Here is a 19,179-nt window from a genome sequence, read left to right as displayed (position 1 = left end):
AACCTTCCGAGACTAAACCAGGAAGACACAGAAAATATAAACAGACCAATCACAAGCACTGAAATTGAAACTGTGATTAAAAATCTTCCAACAAACAAAAGTCCAGGACCAGATGGCTTCACAGGCGAATTCTAGCAAACACTTAGAGAAGAGCTAACACCTATCCTTCTCAAACTCTTCCAAAATACAGCAGAGGGAGGAACACTCCCAAACTCATTCTATGAGGCCACCATCACCCTGATACCAGACAATTATGTCACAAAAGAAAGAAAACTACAGGCCCATATCACTGATGAACATAGATGCGAAAGTCCTCAACAAAATTCTAGCAAACAGGGCTTCCCTGGTGGCGCAGGTGTTGACAGTCCGCCTGCCAATGCAGGGGACACGGGTTCGTGCCCCGGTCCGGGAAGATCCCACATGCCGCGGAGCGGCTAGGCCCGTGAGCCATGGCTGCTGTGCCTGCGCGTCCAGAGCCTGTGCTCTGCAACGGGAGAGGCCACAACAGTGAGAGGCCCGCGTACCGCAAAAAAAAAAACCTAGCAAACAGAATCCAGCAGCACATTAAAAGGATCATACACCATGATCAGGTGGGGTTTATCCCAGGAATGCAAGGGTTCTTCAATATGGTCAAATCAATCAATGTGATACACCATATTAACAAACTGAAGGATAAAAACCATATTATAATCTCAATAGACACAGAAAAAGCTTTCAAGAAAATTCAACAGGGCTTCCCTGGTGGCGCAGTGGTTGAGAATCTGCCTGCTAATGCAGGGGACACGGGTTCGAGCCCTGGTCTGGGAGGATCCCACATGCTGTGGAGCAATTAGGCCCGTGAGCCACAACTACTGAGCCTGCGTGTCTGGAGCCTGTGCTCCGCAACAAGAGAGGCCGTGATAGTGAGAGGCCCGTGCACTGCGATGAAGAGTGGCCCCTGCTTGCCACAACTAGAGAAAGCCCTCGCACAGAAACGAAGACCCAGCACAGGAAAAATAAATTAATAAACTCCTACCCCCAACATCTAAAAAAAAAAATTCAACACCCATTTATGATAAAAACTCTCTAGAAAGTAGCCATAGAGGGAACTTACCTCAACATAATAAAGGCCATATATGACAAACCCATAGCCAACATCATGCTCAATGGTGAAAAACTGAAAGCATTTCCACTAAGATTGGGAACAAGACAAGGTTGCCCACTCTCACCACTATTATTCAACATAGTTTTGGAAGTTTTAGCCCCAGCAATCAGAGACGAGAAAGAAAGAAAAGGAATCCAAATTGGAAAAGAAGTAAAACTGTCACTGTTCGCACATGACATGATACTCTAGATGGAGAATCCTAAAAATGCTACCAGAAAACTACTAGAGCTAACCAATGAATTTGGTAAAGCTGCAGGATACAAAATTAATGCACAGACATCTCTTGCATTCCCATACACTAATGATGAAAAATCTGAAAGAGAAATTAAGGAAACACTCCCATTTACCACTGCAACAAAAAGAATAAAATACCTAAGAATAAACCTACCTACGGAGACAAAAGACCTGTATGCAGAAAACTATAAGACACTGATGGAAGAAATTAAAGATGATATAAATAGAGAGATATACCATGTTCTTGGATTGGAAGTATCAACATTGTGAAAATGACTATACTACCCAAAGCAATCTACAGATTCAGTGCAATCCCCGTCAAACTACCAGTGGCATTTTTCACAGAATTGGAACAAAAAATTTCACAATTTATATGGATACACAAATAACCAAAGCAATCCTGAGAAAGAAAAATGTAGCTGGAGGAATCAGGCTCCCTGACTTCAGACTATACTACAAAGCTACAGTAATCAAGACAGTATGGTACTGGCACATAAACAGAAATATAGATCAATGGAACATGATAGAAAGCCCAGAGATAAACCTACACACGTATGGTCACTTTATCTTTGATAAAGGAGGCAAGAATATACAGTGGAGCCAAGACAGCCTCTTCAATAAGTGGTGCTGGGAAAACTGGACAGCTACATGTAAAAGAATGAAATTAGAACACTCCCTAACACCATACACAAAAATAAACTCAAAATGGATTAAAGACCTAAATGTAAGGCCAGACACTATCAAACTCTTACAGGAAAACACAGGCAGAACACTCTATGACATACATCACAGTAAGATCCTTTTTGACCCACCTCCTAGGGAAATGGAAATAAAAACAAACAAATGGGACCTAATGAAACTTAAAAGCTTTTACACAGCAAATGAAATCATAAACAAGACAAAAAGACAACCCTCAGAATGAGAGAAAATATTTGCAAATGAAGAAATGGACAAAGGATTAATCTCCAAAATATATAAACAGTTCATGCAGCTCAATCAAAAACACAAACAACCCAATCCAAAAATGGGCAGAAGACCTAAATAGACATTTCTCCAAAGAAGATATACAGATTGCCAACAAACACATGAAAGGATGCTCAACATCACTAATCATTAGAGAAATGCAACTCAAAACTACCTCACACCGGTCAGAATGGCCATCATCAAAAAATTTACAAACAATAAATGCTGGAGAGGGTGTGGAGAAAAGGGAACCCTCTTGCACTGTTGGTGGGAATGTAAACTGATACAGCCACTGTGGAGAACAGTATGGAGGTTCCTTAAAAAACTAAAAATAGGGCTTCCCTGGTGGCGCAGTGGTTGAGAGTCTACCTGCCAATGCAGGGGACACATGTTCCTCTCCCAGTCTGGGAAGATCCCACGTGCCACGGAGCGGCTAGACCCGTGAGCCATGGCCGCTGAGCCTGCGTGTCCAGAGCCTGTGCTCCGCAACGGGAGAGGCCACAACAGTGAGAGGCCCGTGTACCGCAAAAAAAAAAAAAACAAACTAAAAATAGAACTACCATATGACCCAGCACTCCCATTACTGGGCATATACCCTGAGAAAACCATAATTCAGAAAGAGTCATGTACCAAAATGTTCATTGCAGCTCTATTTACAATAGCCCGGAGATGGAAACAACCTAAGTGTCCATCATCGGATGAATGGATAAAGAAGATGTGGCACATATATACAATGGAATATTACTCAGCCATAAAAAGAAACGTAATTGAGTTATTTGTAGTGAGGTGGATGGACCTAGAGACTGTCATACAGAGTGAAGTAAGTCAGAAAGAGAAAAACAAATACCGTATGCTAACACATATATATATGGAATTAAAAAAAAAAAGGTTCTGAAGAACCTAGGGGCAGGACAAGAATAAAGACACAGACATAGAGAATGGACTTGAGGACACTGGGAGGGGAAAGGGTAAGCTAAGAAGAAGTTAGAGAGTGGCACTGACATATATACACTACCAAATGTAAAGTAGATAGCTAGTGGGAAGCAGCCTCATAGCACAGGGAGATCAGCTCGGTGCTTTGTGACCACCTAGAGGGGTGGGTTAGGGAGGGTGGGAGGGAGACGCAAGAGGGAGGGGATATGGGGATATATGTATACGAATAGCTGGTTCACTTTGTTATACAGCAGAAACTAACACAACAATGTAAAGCAATTTTATTTTTATTTTTTATTTTTTTAAACATCTTTATTGGAGTATAATTGCTTTACAATGGTGTGTTAGTTTCTGCTTTATAACAAAGTGAATCAGTTATACATATACACCTGTTCCCATTTCTCTTCCCTTTTGCATCTCCCTCCCTCCCTCCCACCGTCCCCATCCCACCCCTCCAGGTGGTAACAGAGCACCGAGCTGATCTCCCTGTACTATGAGGCTGCTTCCCACTAGCTACCTATTCTACGTTTGATAGTGTATATATGTCCATGCCACTCTCTCACTTCGTCACTGCCTACCCTTCCCCCTCCCCACATCCTCAAGTCCATTCTCTAGTAGGTCTGTGTCTTTATTCCCGTCTTACCCCTAGGTTCTTCATGACCTTTTTTTTTCTTTCTTAAATTCCATATATATGTGTTAGCATACGGTATTTTTCTCTTTTTGACTTACTTCACTCTGTATGACAGACTCTAGGTCCATCCACCTCACTACAAATAACTCAATTTTGTTTCTTTTCATAGATGAGTAATATTCCATTGTATGTATGTGCCACATCTTCTTTACCCATTCATCTGTTGATGGACACTTAGGTTGCTTCCATGTCCTGGCTATCGTAAATAGAGCTGCAATGAACATTTTGGTACATGACTCTTTTTGAATTATGGTTTTCTCAGGGTATATGCCCAGTAGTGGGATTGCTGGGTCGTATGGTAGTTCTATCTGTAGTTTTTTAAGGAACCTCCATACTGTTCTCCATAGTAGCTGTATCAATTTACATTCCCACCAGCAGTGCAAGCGTGTTCCCTTTTCTCCATACCCTCTCCAGCATTTATTGTTTCTAGATTTTTTGATGATGGCCATTCTGACCAGTGTGAGATAAAGCAATTTTATTATACTCGAATAAAAATGTTAAGAAAAAAAAGAAACTATTGCCTAATCTAACATCTTACAGATTTACACCAGTGTTTCCTCTAAGATCCCTTTTTTTTTTTTTTTTTTACGGTACGCGGGCCTCTCACCATTGTGGCCTCTCCCGTTGCAGAGCACAGGCTCCGGATGCGCAGGCTCAGCGGCCATGGCTCACGGGCCCAGCCGCTCCGCGGCATGTGGGATCCTCCCGGACCGGGGCACGAACCCGTGTCCCCTGCATCGGCAGGCAGACTCTCAACCACTGCGCCACCAGGGAAGCCCTAAGATCCATTTTGAGTTAATTTTTATATGTGGTATGAACTAAGGTTCAAATTTATTCTTTTGGATATGGATATCCATTGTCTATCACCATTTGTTGATAAGGATACTCTTGACATCCTTGTTGAAAATCAATTTACTTTTGATATATGGGTTTATTTCTAAGTGTTGTCATCTTAATATTAAATCTTCCAATCCATGAACACAGGATGTCTCTCCATTTACTTAGGTCTTTAGTTTCTTTCAACAATGATTTGCAGTATACAAGTCTTATATTCATTGATTAAATTTACTCTTATTTTTTTCTTTTTGTTATTTTAACTGGATTTAAAAAAATTTTTAGATTGTTTATTGCTAATATATAGAAATACACTGATTTTTTTCTATATTCTTAAAAAAGAAGTCCTGGAGATGTAATGTGCAGCATGGTAATAGTTAATAATACTCTTGCCTATTTGAAAGTAGATCTTAAAAGTTCTCATCACAGAAATTTGCAACCATGTATGGTAACAGATTAACAAGACTTATTGTGATCATTTACATATATATATACACACACATATATGTGTACATATTATATGTTACATATATATGTTGTACACCTGAAACTAATATAACATTATATGTCAATTATACCTCAAAAAATATATACATGAACATAGACTTTTTTCCTCTATTGTTTACTGCTCTATCCTCAGGGTTTAGATTAATCCTCAAACCATACATAGTGTGCTGTTGGTAAATGTTTGTTGAAGCAATGAATCTTTTGTGAGCTTTCAGATTCTCCATGCCAGGAAAACCCTCCATAATATTTTATAAGAGACAAAATGTTTCTTTTCAACACCATCTTAGAAATACTTTAGCCATGCTAGCAAAAAAAAAAAACCCATCATATGTATATGCATACACGTGTACATATACATACATATACACATATACAGTTATTTATGCATACCTCATTTTGTTTATCCATTCATCCACCAATAGACATTTAGAGTGTTTCCACTTTTTGGCTATGAACATTACTATACAAGTATCTATTTAAGTCTCTGCTTTCAAGTCTTTTTGGGTATATACCCAGAAGTAGAGTTGTTAAACCATATGATAATGCTCTTTTTAATTTTTTTGAGGAACTGCCATACTGTTTTCCATAGTGGCTGCACCAGTTTACATTCCCTTGGCAACGCACGAAAGTTCTAATTTCTCCAGCACTTGTTGTTTTCTGTTTGTTCCTTATAATAGCCATTTTCATGGCATTGCTAAGTTTTAAGACTTAATTTTGAGAAAAGAAATATAAAATGCAGTTCGTGGATCTGAACTAGATTTCCCACTTGTCTTTTGGACAGTTTGAAAACTTTGTCTTCCAACAAATATTCAATAAAACATGAGTAAACATGAAAAGCTTCCTACTATGAAAGTTATGGAGAGCTGGTCATGAGCAGGGGCTCACTTCCTAGCTGGGTAGCCTTGAGCAAGTTCATTTACCTCTCAGCCACTTCCTAGGGTTGTTGGGAGGATTAAATTTTCTCATACTTTAAAGCCCTTTATAACAGTGCTGGGTACCCAGGGCACGTGTCGGGCACTGTTTCAGGGTGAGTTGTTGCTTATTGATTTGCACAGAACTGAAACTCTCCATGAGTTCCATCTTGAATATCAGGAGGTCCAAACCATCTGTAACTAGGATATTTTTTATTTCCTTTTTGGTGGTGCCAGAGTATATCTGAAACACTGAAACCTTTAAATGCATGTGTCAAGACATTTACTGCCTTACTAGATATTAAGAACTTTTTTTTAAAAGGGAAAACATTGTAGGAGGGGAAATAGAAATTTATTTTCATGTGGACAGGACTATAAATGGGGTTCTTTTCTTGGGAGAAAACTTTATAAATGGAAACCTCTTAATACAGCAAAAGACTGAATTTAAATTCAGTCTTTTCTCTTTGAAAATGCCATGCCACGGTCTTCATTATTTGTTATATTTCTAAAGTGCTTTTCTTTCCAGGAAGCTCATTACAAACTGTCTCCTGACCTGATTCAATTCAGCTCCTTCACAGGGGAACCACCCTTCAAAATGTACCAGAAACAGATCAGAGAGCTTGCAAATCAAGACCCATAGTTGTTTTGCCTGGATACTGCATTTTATAAAGGGTGACACCACTGTTTATCATTAAGGGTTCAAATAATTTCATCCCCTTAGGCAGAATATTCAGTTATGAGCTTGAGTCTTGTCTAGTCTCCAACTAGGAGACAAGTTGGAGATTCCTTAGAAAGTGGGCTTCTAATGGAAATGCTGACAATCCATTAACAGCAGGAGGGCTAGTGGCTGCCACTAAAAATATACTTAAAGATTACAGTAATAAAAACACATATTTCAAAATGCCTGCTAGGGGCTTCCCTGGTGGTACAGTGGTTGAGAATCCGCCTGCCTATGCCAGGGACACGAGTTCGAGCCCTGGTCCGGGAAGATCCCACATGCCGAGGAGCAACTAAGCCCATGCGCCACAACTACTGAGCCTGCTTTCTAGAGCCCGCGAGCCACAACTACTGAGCCCATGTGCCACAACTACTGAAGCCCACACGCCTAGAGCCCATGCTCCACAACATGAGAAGCCCGCGCACCGCAACGAAGAGCAGCCCCTGCTCGCCGCAACTAGAGAAAGCCTGCACACAGCAACGAAGACCAACGCAGCCAAAAATAAATTTAAAAAATTTAAAAATAGAAATGCCTGTTAGAAGTTCAAGGATTTTTTTTTTCACGTTGCCATTAATAATAGGCCACCCTATCCTTTCGGCATTTGATTTTGTCTCATAAATGGGCTTAATCTAAATTAATGCTGTTGTACTACAGCATTTGTTTCTGTTTGATTTTGAGGGGTTTGGATGTCTTCTGGCAGAATTATCAATGCCTTTAATGGAAGATGAATAATCGGTGTATTCATAGAATTATGGAGTTTTAAATCTGGAAAGGATCTCAGTGATCAGCAAGTCATCTCTCTTGTATCTGCTAGAGGAGATTTGAGCTCCTAAAAAGTAATGGGCTACAACTTAAAAAGGGAAAATGACTGCAGGGGAATTGATGTTGTGCCTGAGGCCTTAACATTTTCTTACCTGTGACATTATTGCAATGCCCTTTGGCCTAATCTCCTTGCCTCAGTTATCTTTCTTTCTTCCTAGCGTATCTTTTTTTTGATGGTAAAAATAGTGTGTTCATTGTAGAACTATTAGAAAGTAAAGAAAATAATAAAAGAAACTAAAAATCACCTCTAGCCTCATCACCCAGAGTAGTCACTGCTAATATTTGGCGGGTATTGCCCCCATCTTTCTTCCATCTACATGTATATATTTCCTTGCTACATGTATATATTTTCCTATTCTAAAATCATTTTTACTTTGCAATAGCTCATGAACATTTTCTCACATTACTGAATATTCTTTAAGGACTTGATTTTCATCAGCTGCTTAGTGTATAATCTCAGAGTTGTGCAAGATCTCTCTAACCTGTTTAGGGAGTTTGACGTTTTGTCTGTTGACACTGCAATGAATGTCCATGTACACAAATTTACATCTCTGACCATCTCCTCAGGAAAAAAGTTTTTGTGCCTATTTGCCCAATTACCCCTCCGAACGGCACTACTATCTTACCCTTCCACCAGCAGTAAAAGGAGTGTAGTCTTTTTCCTGAGCCCTCACCAACACTGGCCATTACCAATTAAAAAAAAATAATCTTGGCGGAGTGACATCAAGATGGCAACATAGGTCATTCCTGACTTTGTTCTCCCTCACAAGAAGAACTATTCACAGAGAAGACACCACTGAGGGAATCCTAGAACACTTGGGTGTGGCTGAAGCACGCCCTGCACCACAGAGACCAAGACAGGTGGCATTAGAAGGGTAAGAGGAGCCGCTACGTGCTCACCGTACTGCCCCTCCCCCAGGCCAGCATGGCACCGTGGAGAAATCTCCCCCGAGCCTCTGGTTCCTCCAGTGGCGAAAGAGGCCCAGATGGACATCCAGCTCTCCCGGCACTGTGGGTTCTTTCTTGCGAGACCATCTCTGGTCTTACCCCATGGTGACTGCAGAGGAATCTGAAGGACTTGACCACTGAGGATCTCATCATGCCACAACCAGCACTCTGATCTTGGCGGACCAAGTTCCTATGTGCAGCGCCCAAGTAGTAGCCCCAGCCAGCCACTTTGTCCATCTGCAGAGTCGAATCATTGGCACCATCTGACCTGGGAACTCAGTGGAGTCCAAGTCTGTCTGATTTGGGTCCTCAAACAAAGATTTTTGGCCCTGGAGCCCGGTCTGTCCCCACGCATGCAGCGGAGCTGAGTTTTAACCCCCACTGACTGCTGAATGAAGGTCCCAGCCCCACCCAACCAGAAAGCCTTGCGAGAACACCTGGGAAGCTGCATAGCCCAGCAATACTTGAGCACAGAGTCTGGCAGGCAGAGCTGACAGACGGCAGAGCAAAGCCAGTGGCTGTGTTCAGCTACGGAACTTAGGGTGCAGGTCAGCTTGAATCAAGACCACCCACAAAGAGCCTTTCTGGCCTTGGAATTAGTTCTCCCACCGTGCCCAGGAAGGGAATCTAATTCACAGCCCCAATCGTTGCTGAATACACCTTGTAGCCCACCCGACCACAGAATCTAACTAGAGCACACGGGAAGCTGCCTAGCTCATCCAACAACCCTGTGTACAGTGGCACTTGAACAGAGAGCAAAACTGGTGGCCCTGTCTGGCCAGGGAATTCAGTACACACTCTTGCCTGACTCAGATCCCCAAACAACAAGCCGTACAGGCCCTGGAGCCTATTCTGCTGCCCTACCAGGGAAGAGAGGGTAATTCATGGCCTCACCTACTGCTGAGTATAGTACCTAGTCACGACCATCTAGTTATCCTGACCAGAAAACCCAGGAAGCTGTGGAGCCCAAGCTACAGCCTCACTTGTGCAGGGAACCAAATCAGCAGTCCTATCCAACTGTTCTCAGGCAGCAGCAAGCCCTCCCTGCCCCGTCACCTCAGAACTTGGGCAGTGGCCTCACCCCAAAATAAACCCTGATAGCAAACCATTCCTGCCAAGGATGTTACCAGCAAACATATCCAGAAACGCAAACTGAGCTGACTGTCTCTGCCAAAGTACACATGTAAAGTCTGGAAGAGAAGACCACTTACTCAAATGTGCATATACCAATGTAAGAAATCAAGGATCATGAAAAATATGGTTAATATGACAGCAAAGGAAACTAATAAAGCTCCAAGTACTGACCCTAAATAAATGGACATCTCTGAACTTTCAGGCAAAGAATTCAGAATAATCCTCCCAAAGAAGTTTAGTGAACTACAAGCACACACAGACAACACAATTAGGAAAACCATACATGAACAAAATGAGAAACTCAAAGAAATAGGAACCATCAAAAAAAAAAAAACCCAAACAGAAACCCTAGAGCTGAAAAATACGATGACTGAAGAACTCAACAATGAGCTTCAAAAGCAGACTCTACTAGGCACAAGAAACCTAGAAGTCAAGAAACTATCCAGTCAGGAGGAAAAAGAAAAAAAAATGAAGAGTGAATAAAACCTATGGGAATTACAGGACACAATCAAAAGAAACAGTATGTGCATTATGGGAATTCCAGAAGGAGAAGATAAAGAGACAAAGTGTATTATTTCAATCAATAATGGCTGAAAACTTCCCACAACTTGGGAGAGAAAGGGACATCCAGATCCATAAGGCACAAAGGACACCAAATAGGTTAAACCTGAGTAGGGCTACACTGAGATTATAATTAAATTGTCAAAAGTCAAAGACAAAGAATTTTGAAAGCAGCAAGAGAAAAGAGAAATTACAAACACTGGAACCCTCATAAGACTTTTGGTAGATTTCTCAACAGAAACGTCTGATGTCAGGAGAGAATGGAATGGTATATTCAAATTTTTGAAAAAAACCATCAACCAAGAATTCTATGCCTGGCAAAGCTATCCTTCAGAAATGAAGGAGAGATAAAGGTATTCCTGAAGAAACAAAACCTGAGGGAGTTTCTCACCACTAGATCTGCCTTACAAGAAAGGCTAAAGGGAGTTCTTTGAGTAAAAGGACACTAAATAACATCATAAAACATAAGAAGGTAGCATAAAACTCACTGGTAATGGTAATTATATAGTCAAAGTTAGATTCTATAATGTAACAGTGGTACATAATTCACATAACTGTACACTAAAGGTTAGAAAACAGGACTTCCCTGCTGGTGCAGTGGTTGAGAATCCGCCTGCCAATGCAGGGGACACGGGTTTGATCCCTGGTCTGGGAAGATCCCACATGCCTGTGCACCAAACTATAGAGCCTGTACTCTAGAGACTGTGAGCCACAACTACTGAGGCCGTGTGCCACAGCTACTGAAGCCCTCATGCCTAGAGCCCGTGCTCTGCAACGAGAAGCCACTGCAATGAGAAGCCTGCACGCCACAACAAAGAGTAGACCCCAGTCGCCACAACTAGAGAAAGCCTGCACACAGCAATGAAGACCCAATGAAGCCATAAATAAATAAATAAATAAATAAATAATACTTTAAAAAGTTAGAAAACATAGTAAAAATAACCATGACTACAATAATTTGATATTGGTTACACAATATTTAATAATATATCAACTGTCCAGCAACAATAACCTAAAATGTGAGGGAGAGGACAAGCAAAAGTAAAGTTTAGGAAGTCTATTGAACTTAAGTCATTATAAGTTTAAAATAGTGTGTTATTATTTTAACATAGTCTATGTAAGCCTCATGGTAATGATAAGGCAAAAACCTGTAGTATTTACACAAAAGAACATGATAAAGTTGTCAAAGCATACTGATACCAAAAGACATCAAAACACACACAAAAAACACAGCAAAATATGAAACAAGGAACAGAGGAACTACAAAACAACCAGAAAACAATTAACACAATGGCAATAATAAGTCCTTCCCTATCAATAATTACTTTTAACATAAATGGACTAGATTCTGCAATCAAAAGATACAGAATGGCTAAATGGTTAAAAAAAAAAAACAAGATCTGACAATATGTTGCCCACAAGAGGTTCACTTTAACCTTAAAGACACACACAGACTGAAAATAAAGGAGTGGAGCTCAATATTAAAAAAACAAACAACCCAATCCAAAAATGGGCAGAAGACCTAAATAGACATTTCTCCAAAGAAGACATACAGATGGCTAAGAAGCACATGAAAAGCTGCTCAACATCACTAATTAGAGAAACGGAAATCAAAACTACAATGAGATATCACCTCACACCAGTTAGAATGGGCATCATCAGAAAATCTACAAGCAACAAATGCTGGAGAGGGTGTGGAGAAAAGGGAACCCTCTTGCACTGTTGATGGGAATGTAAATTGATTTAGCCAATATGGACAACAGTATGGACGTTCCTTAAAAAACTTAAAATAGAATTACATATGACCCAGCAATCCCACTACTGGGCATATACCCAGAGAAAACCATAATTCAAAAAGACACATGCACCCCAATGTTCATTGCAGCGCAATTTACAATAGCCATGTCATGGAAGCAATCTAAATGCCCATCGACAGACGTAATGGATAAAGAAGATGTGGTACATATATACCATGGAATATTACTCAGCTATAAAAAGGAAAGAAATTGGGTCATTTGTAGAGACGTGGATGGATCTGGAGACTGTCATACAGAGTGAAGTAGTCAGAAAGAGAAAAACAAATATCATATATTAACGCATATATGTGGAACCTAGAAAAATGATACAGATGAACCGGTTTGCAGGGCAGAAATAGAGACACAGATGTAGAGAACAAATGTAGGGACACCAAGGGGGGAAAGTGGCAGGGGTGGTGGTGGTGGTGGGATGAACTGGGAGATTGGGATTGACATGTATACACTAATATGTATAAAATAGATAACTAATAAGAACCTGCTGTATAAAAAAATTAAATTTAAAAATTAAAAAATAAATAAAATTTAAAAAAACAAACAGAAAAAAAAGAAAGGGGTGGAAAAAGATAATCCAAGCAAATGGTATATTTTAAGAAGTCAGGGGTAGGTGTACTTACATGAGACAAAATAGACTTTATAGTAAAAATAGTACAAAGAGACAAAGAATGTCAACATATAATGTTAAAGCAGTCAATCCATCAAGAAGATATAATAATTGTAGATATTTATGCATCCAACGTTGGAGCATCCAAATATATAAAGCAGACCTAAACTGAGAAAACAGCAATACAATAATAGTTGGGGACTTTAATACCCCACTCTCAACAATGGATAGATCATCCACACAGGGAATCAATAAGGAAACAGTGGATATGAACAACGCTATAGATCAACTGAACCTAAGAGACATATACAGGATATTCTATCCAATAACAGCCAAATATACACTCTTAAGTGCATATGGAACATTTTTTAGAATAGACCATATGTTAGGCCACAAAACAAGTCTAAGCAAATTTAAGAATAGTGAAATCATACCAAGTATCTTCTCTGACCACAATGGTATGAAACTAGAAATCAGTAACAGGAAGAAAACTAGAAAATTCACAAATACATGGAAATTAAATAATATTCTCCTGACCCATCAAAGAAGAAATGAAAGGGGAAATAATTTATCTTGAGACAAATGAAAAATGGAAATACTACATACCAAAACTTACGGCATGCACCAAAAGCAATTCAAAGAGGGAAGTTCATAGCAATAAATGCCTACATTAAGAAATAAGAAAAGTCTCAAATAACGTAACTCTATACCTTAAGGAACCAGAAAGAGCAGAACAAACTGAGCCCAAAGTTAGCAGAAGGAAGGAAATAAAGATTAGAGCAGAAACAAATGAGATAGAGAATAGGAAGACAATAGAAAAGGTTAACAACACTTTAACAAAACTAAGAGTTAGTCCTTGGAAAAGATAAACAAGGTTGTCAGACCTTTAGCTAGACTCACCAAGAAACAAAGAGAGAAGACTCAAATCAACAAAATTATAAATGAAAAGGGAGACATTACCACTGATACCACAGAAATACAAAGGATTATAAGAGGCTACTATGAACAATTTATACACCAACAAACTGGACAAACTAGAATAAATGGACACATTTTTAGAAACATACAACCTAACAAGACTGAATCAGGAAGAAAGAGAAAATCTGGACAGACCAATTAGTATTAAGGAGATTGAATCATTAATCAAAAATCTCCCAATGAAGAAAAGCCCAGGACCAGATGGCTTCACTGGTGAATTTTAGTAAGCATTTGAAGAAGAATTAATGCCAATCCTTCTCAAACTCTTCCCAAAATACTGAGAAGGTGGGAAACTCCCAAACTCATTTTACAAGATCAGCATTACCCTCATACCAAAGCCAGAAAAGGACACTCTCAGAAAAGAAAACCATAGGCCAATATCCCTTATGAATATAGATGCAAAAATTCTCAGTAAAATACTAGCAAACTGCATTCAGCAGCACGTTAAAAAGATCTTTCGCCATGACCAAGTGGGATTTATCCCTGAGATGCAAGGATAGTTCAGACACAAATCCATCAATGTGATGCATCAATTAATAGAATGAAAGGAAAAAAATCATATGATCATCCCTATAGATGCTGAAAAAGCATTTGACAAAATTTAACAACTATTTATGACAGTTGTTAAAAACTACAAACTAGGTATAGAAGGAATATACCACAACATAATAAAGGCCATATATGACAGTCCCACAGCTAACATCATACTCAATTGTGAAAGGTTAAAAACTTGTCCTCTAAAATCAGGAACAAGGCAAGGCTGCCCACTCTCACCACTCCTATTCAACATAGTACTCAAAGTCCTAGCCAGAGCAGTCAGGCAAGAAAAAGATATAAAAGGCATTAGGATTGGAAAGGAAGAAGTAAAATAGTCTCTATTTGCATATGACATTATTTTATACATAGAAAATTCTAGAGATTCCATCAGTAAACTGCTAGATCTAATCAATTCAGTAAAGTTGCAGGATACAAAATTAACATACAAAAATCAGTAGCATTTCTGTACACTGATAATGAATTATATGGAAAAGAGACTTAAATTATCCCATTTACAGTAGCATCAAAAAGAATAGAATACTGGGGCTTCCCTGGTGGTGCAGTGGTTGAGAGTCCGCCTGCCGATGCAGGGGATGTGGGTTCGTGCCCCGGTCTGGGAAGATCCCACATGCCACAGAGCGGTTGGGCCCGTGAGCCATGGCCGCTGAGCCTGCGTGTCCGGAGCCTGTGCTCCACAGCGGGAGAGGCCACAACAGTGAGAGGCCCACGCACCACAAAAAAAAAAAAAGAATAGTATACTTAATTTAACCAAGGAGGTGAAAGATCTCTGCACTGAAAGCTACAAGACACTGAAGAAAGAAATCCAAGAAGACACCAATAACTGGAAAGATATCCCATGCTCATGGATTGAGAGAATTGTTAAAATGTCCATACTATCCAAAGCCATCTATAGATTCGATGCAATTCCCATCAAGTTTCTAATGGCATTTTTTTCAGAAATAGAAAAAAAGTCCTAAAATTTATATGGAAGCACAAAAGACCCTGTGTGGACAGCCAAAACAATCTTGAGAAAGAAGAACAAAGTGGGAGGCATCACACTTCTTGCTTTCAAACTATACTATAAAGCTGTAGTAATCAAAACAGTATGACAGTGGCATAATAACAGACACATAGACCAACAAAACAGAATTGAGATCCCAGGAGTAAACCCATGCAAGGGAGCCAAAAATACTCACTAGAGAAAAGACAGTATCTTCAATAAATGGTGCTAGAAAATTGGACATTTACATGTAAAAGAATGAAAGTAGACCCCTATCTTACACCACCCACGAAAATTGACTTGAACTAGATTAAGGATTTCAATGTGAGATCACAATCCATAAAATTCCCAGTAGAAAACATCAGAGCAAAACTCCTTGACATGGGTCTTGGCAATGATTTTTTGGATATGACACCTAAGGCACAAGCAACAAAATAAATGAGACTACATCAAACTGAAAAATTTTGCATGGCAAAAGAAACCACCTACAAAATTAAAAGACAGCCTACAGAAAGGGAAAAAATATTTACAAACCATGTATCTGATAAGGAATTAACATCCAAAATATATAAAGATCTCATAGAGTTGAGTAGCAAAAAACCAAGTAATCCAATTTAAAAATGGGCAAAGGACCTGAAAAGACATTTTTCCAAAGAAGATATACCAATGGTTAACAAGTACATGAAAAGATGTTCCACATCACTAAATCAACAGGGAAATGCAGATCGAAACCACAATGAGATATTATCTCACACCTGTTAGAGTGTGAGCAATAAAAAGACAAGAGAACAAATGCTGGCAAGTATGTAGAGAAAAGGGAATGCTTGTGCACTGTTGGTGGGATTGTCAACTGGTACAACCGATATGGAAACATTATGAAGGTTCCTCAAAAAATTCAAAATATGATCCAGAATTTCCACTTGTGGGAATACAGTTGACCCTTGAACAGGTTTGAACTGCACGGGTCCACTTATACTTGGATTGTTTTCAGTATTAAATACTAAGGTACTACATGATCTACAGTTGGTTGAATCCACAGACATAGAACTGTGAACGCCGAGGGCCAACTCCAATGTTTTACACCGATTTTTCGACAGCAGAGGGTCAGCATCCATAACCCCATTGTTCAAGGGTCAACTATTATATCTGAAGGAAATGAAAACACTGTGTTGAAGAGATAACTGCACCCCTGTGTTCATGGCAGCATTATTGGTAATAGTGAAGACATGGAAACAACCTAAGTGTCTGTCGATGGATGAATGGACAAAGTTGTGGTTTATACACACACACACACACACAATGGATTATTACTCATCCATATAAAAGGAGGAAATCCCACCATTTGTGATAACACGGATGGACCTTGAGGGCATTTTGCCAAGTGAAATAAGTCAGAGAAAGACAAATACTGTATGATTTCACTGACAGATTGTGTTTACCAGAGGTAGGGAGTATGGGGAGGGGAAATTGCATGAAGGGGATCAAAAGGTACAAATTTCCAGTTATAAGTAAGTACTAGGCATGTAATGTACAACATGATCACCGTAGTTAACATTGCTGTATGGTATATATACAGGTTTTGAGAGTACATCCTAAGAATGTTCATCACAAGGAAAAAATATTTGTATCCATATGAGATGATGGATGTTAACTAACCTTATTGTAGTAATTATTTCACGATTTAAGTGAAATCATTATGCTGTACACCTTAAACGTATACAGTTTAAGAACCAGAAAGAGAAGTTCAGTTGTTCATACAATTGAATTGTATGTCAATTCTATCTCAAAACTGGAAAAACTTTTAAAAGGTTGGGAAGATGAAAAATATCTTTAGCAATCTGATATATTAAAAGAGGTATCTCCCATCACTTTGCGTAAGTTTACTAGTGATGCCAAACATTTTTTAGAGTTCATTTATAAGTCTTTTGTGAGTTACCTGTATGTGCCAAATGGTCATTATATTCTTTTTGGTTTCTAAGCTCTGTTTATATACTAAAACGCTTTATTTGTATTTAAATGTTGCAAAAATTCCCCCCCCCCTTTTTTTTTTTTGGCAGTACGCGGGCCTCTCACTGTTGTGGCCTCTCCCGTTGTGGAGCACAGGCTCCGGACGCGCAGGCTCCGGACGCGCAGGCTCAGCGGCCATGGCTCACGGGCCCAGCCTGCTCCGCAGCATGTGGGATCTTCCCGGACCGGGGCACGAACCCGTGTCCCCTGCATCGGCAGGCGGACTCTCAACCACTGCGCCACTAGGGAAGCCCTCCCCCTTTTTTTCATTTGCCTTGTACCTTATTTCATAGTGGTTTGTTTTTTTTTTTAGGTACAGAAGTTTTAAATTTTCTATACAGCCAAACATCAATCTTTTTTTCTAATGGTTTCTTTTTTTGCTTTTATGCTCATACCCAAAGGTATTTCTACATCACCAATCTTACCATACCCTTCTCTTGATTAAAATCTTCCAGGGGCTCCTCAGGAGAAATCCATCCTCCTCCTGGTGCTCCAGCCTCAACTACTGTCACCATATAGGCACTTGGGGTCCAGTCAGGCCAAGCAGTTATGCTTAGCCCTGTCTACTTAGCACCTTCTGTTTGGAAAGCCAGTCCTCATCCAGCCCCACGGGCTTACCACCCATCTCCACCCCATCTTCCCGCATGTCACTGAAGCCCCGGCTTCGATATGACCACCAACTTTATCCTTTTCTTCCCCCCATGCCCCTCCTCACCCAGGTAACTCCACTCCAGCCCACAGGGTCTCCTTGCTTGTCCTGGGACGTGCACTGCATGCTCCCTTCTCGGAGTTCTGTCTGGAACGTGCTTCCCCCCGATTGCCATTCATGTAGTCCCCTCCTCACCTCTTTCAGGTCTCTGCTCAGACAGCATCTTCTCAGTGAGGCCTTCCCTGAGCGCCCTACTGACCTTTGCAGCCCACCTGTCTCCCCGGCCCACACCCCAATCTGCTAACCTCTCTCGTTGTAGTTTTCTCTCAGACCATAGTTCCATCTGACACACCTCATATTTTGTTTATTGTGTGATTCCTCCCGCATTTCCATGAGGATAGGGATTTTTGTTTTATTTCCTGCTGCACTTCGAAGTACCGAGGACATTGCCATTTGCCTGGCACATCAGATAGCAGTTCGATTTGGAGATGGAGGAAAAGGTGGTAAGAAGGGATGAGCCCCAAGAACCAGCCGGGAGGATAATCTGATGTGGCAGCATCTTCCTGCCCCAGAATCTCACTCAGCCCCTCCCCAGAGATAGTCTGGGGAACACGGGCTGTCATGCGAGCCTGCGTTTGTGCGTGCAGGTTCTTAGAGCAGCAGCTGTCCTTCCTGCCTTGTTTGTTTCCCTACCGCCTCAGAAGGCTCCTTTAACAGACGCCTTCTCTCCCTTCTCTCTCTAGAAGCAGATGTTCCAGGAGAGGAGTAGCCGGATGCTGCAGGCCTTGTCCCCGAAGCAGAGCCCTGTGAGCAGCCCCACCAGGAGCCGGTCCCCTTCACGCTCCCCGTCGCCCACCTTCTCGTGGCTCCCGAACAAAACCTCACCCCCCTCCTCACCCAAAGCCGCCTCAGCCTCCATCAGCAGCATGAGTGAGGGGGATGAAGATGAGAAGTAAAGGCTGCTGGGAGAAAACAAGAGCCACGCCACCCAGGCTGGGGGGAGGGCGGGGGCACGGGGGATGCCTGAGTGGCGTGGGAGCTGCAGCTCGGCCAGGAGACCCTGAGCTCTGCTAAGGGAAGGCCTTGAGACCAGCTCTCCGTCAGTCTCCACTCAGCCTAAGACTTGGACTCTGCATGGAGGTTTCCCGCCAGACAACCTATACAAACCTTCTTAGCATCATCTAGAACCA

At 40.8% G+C, this 19,179-nt stretch overlaps 1 protein-coding gene across 2 annotated transcripts in view; it reads left to right on the top strand.

Moving 5' to 3' along the window:
- PCYT1B (phosphate cytidylyltransferase 1B, choline) overlaps window positions 1–18,945 on the top strand; it is a gene marked incomplete at both ends in the record, with an annotated part of 160,957 nt that extends 142,012 nt beyond the window's left edge. For both annotated transcript variants that reach the window (XM_082681041.1, XM_082681040.1), the window contains one exon: window positions 18,733–18,945. In XM_082681041.1, coding sequence (XP_082537167.1) covers window positions 18,733–18,945 — 213 coding nt within the window. The remainder of the gene's footprint in view (window positions 1–18,732) is intronic.
- Window positions 18,946–19,179: the final 234 nt, after the last annotated feature.

The sequence above is a fragment of the Grampus griseus genome (assembly GCF_964374135.1).
Source record: "Grampus griseus genome assembly, chromosome: X".
NCBI lineage: Eukaryota > Metazoa > Chordata > Mammalia > Artiodactyla > Delphinidae > Grampus > Grampus griseus.
Note: the sequence above shows the minus strand (reverse complement) of the source record. Positions and strands in the feature narration are given on the sequence as shown.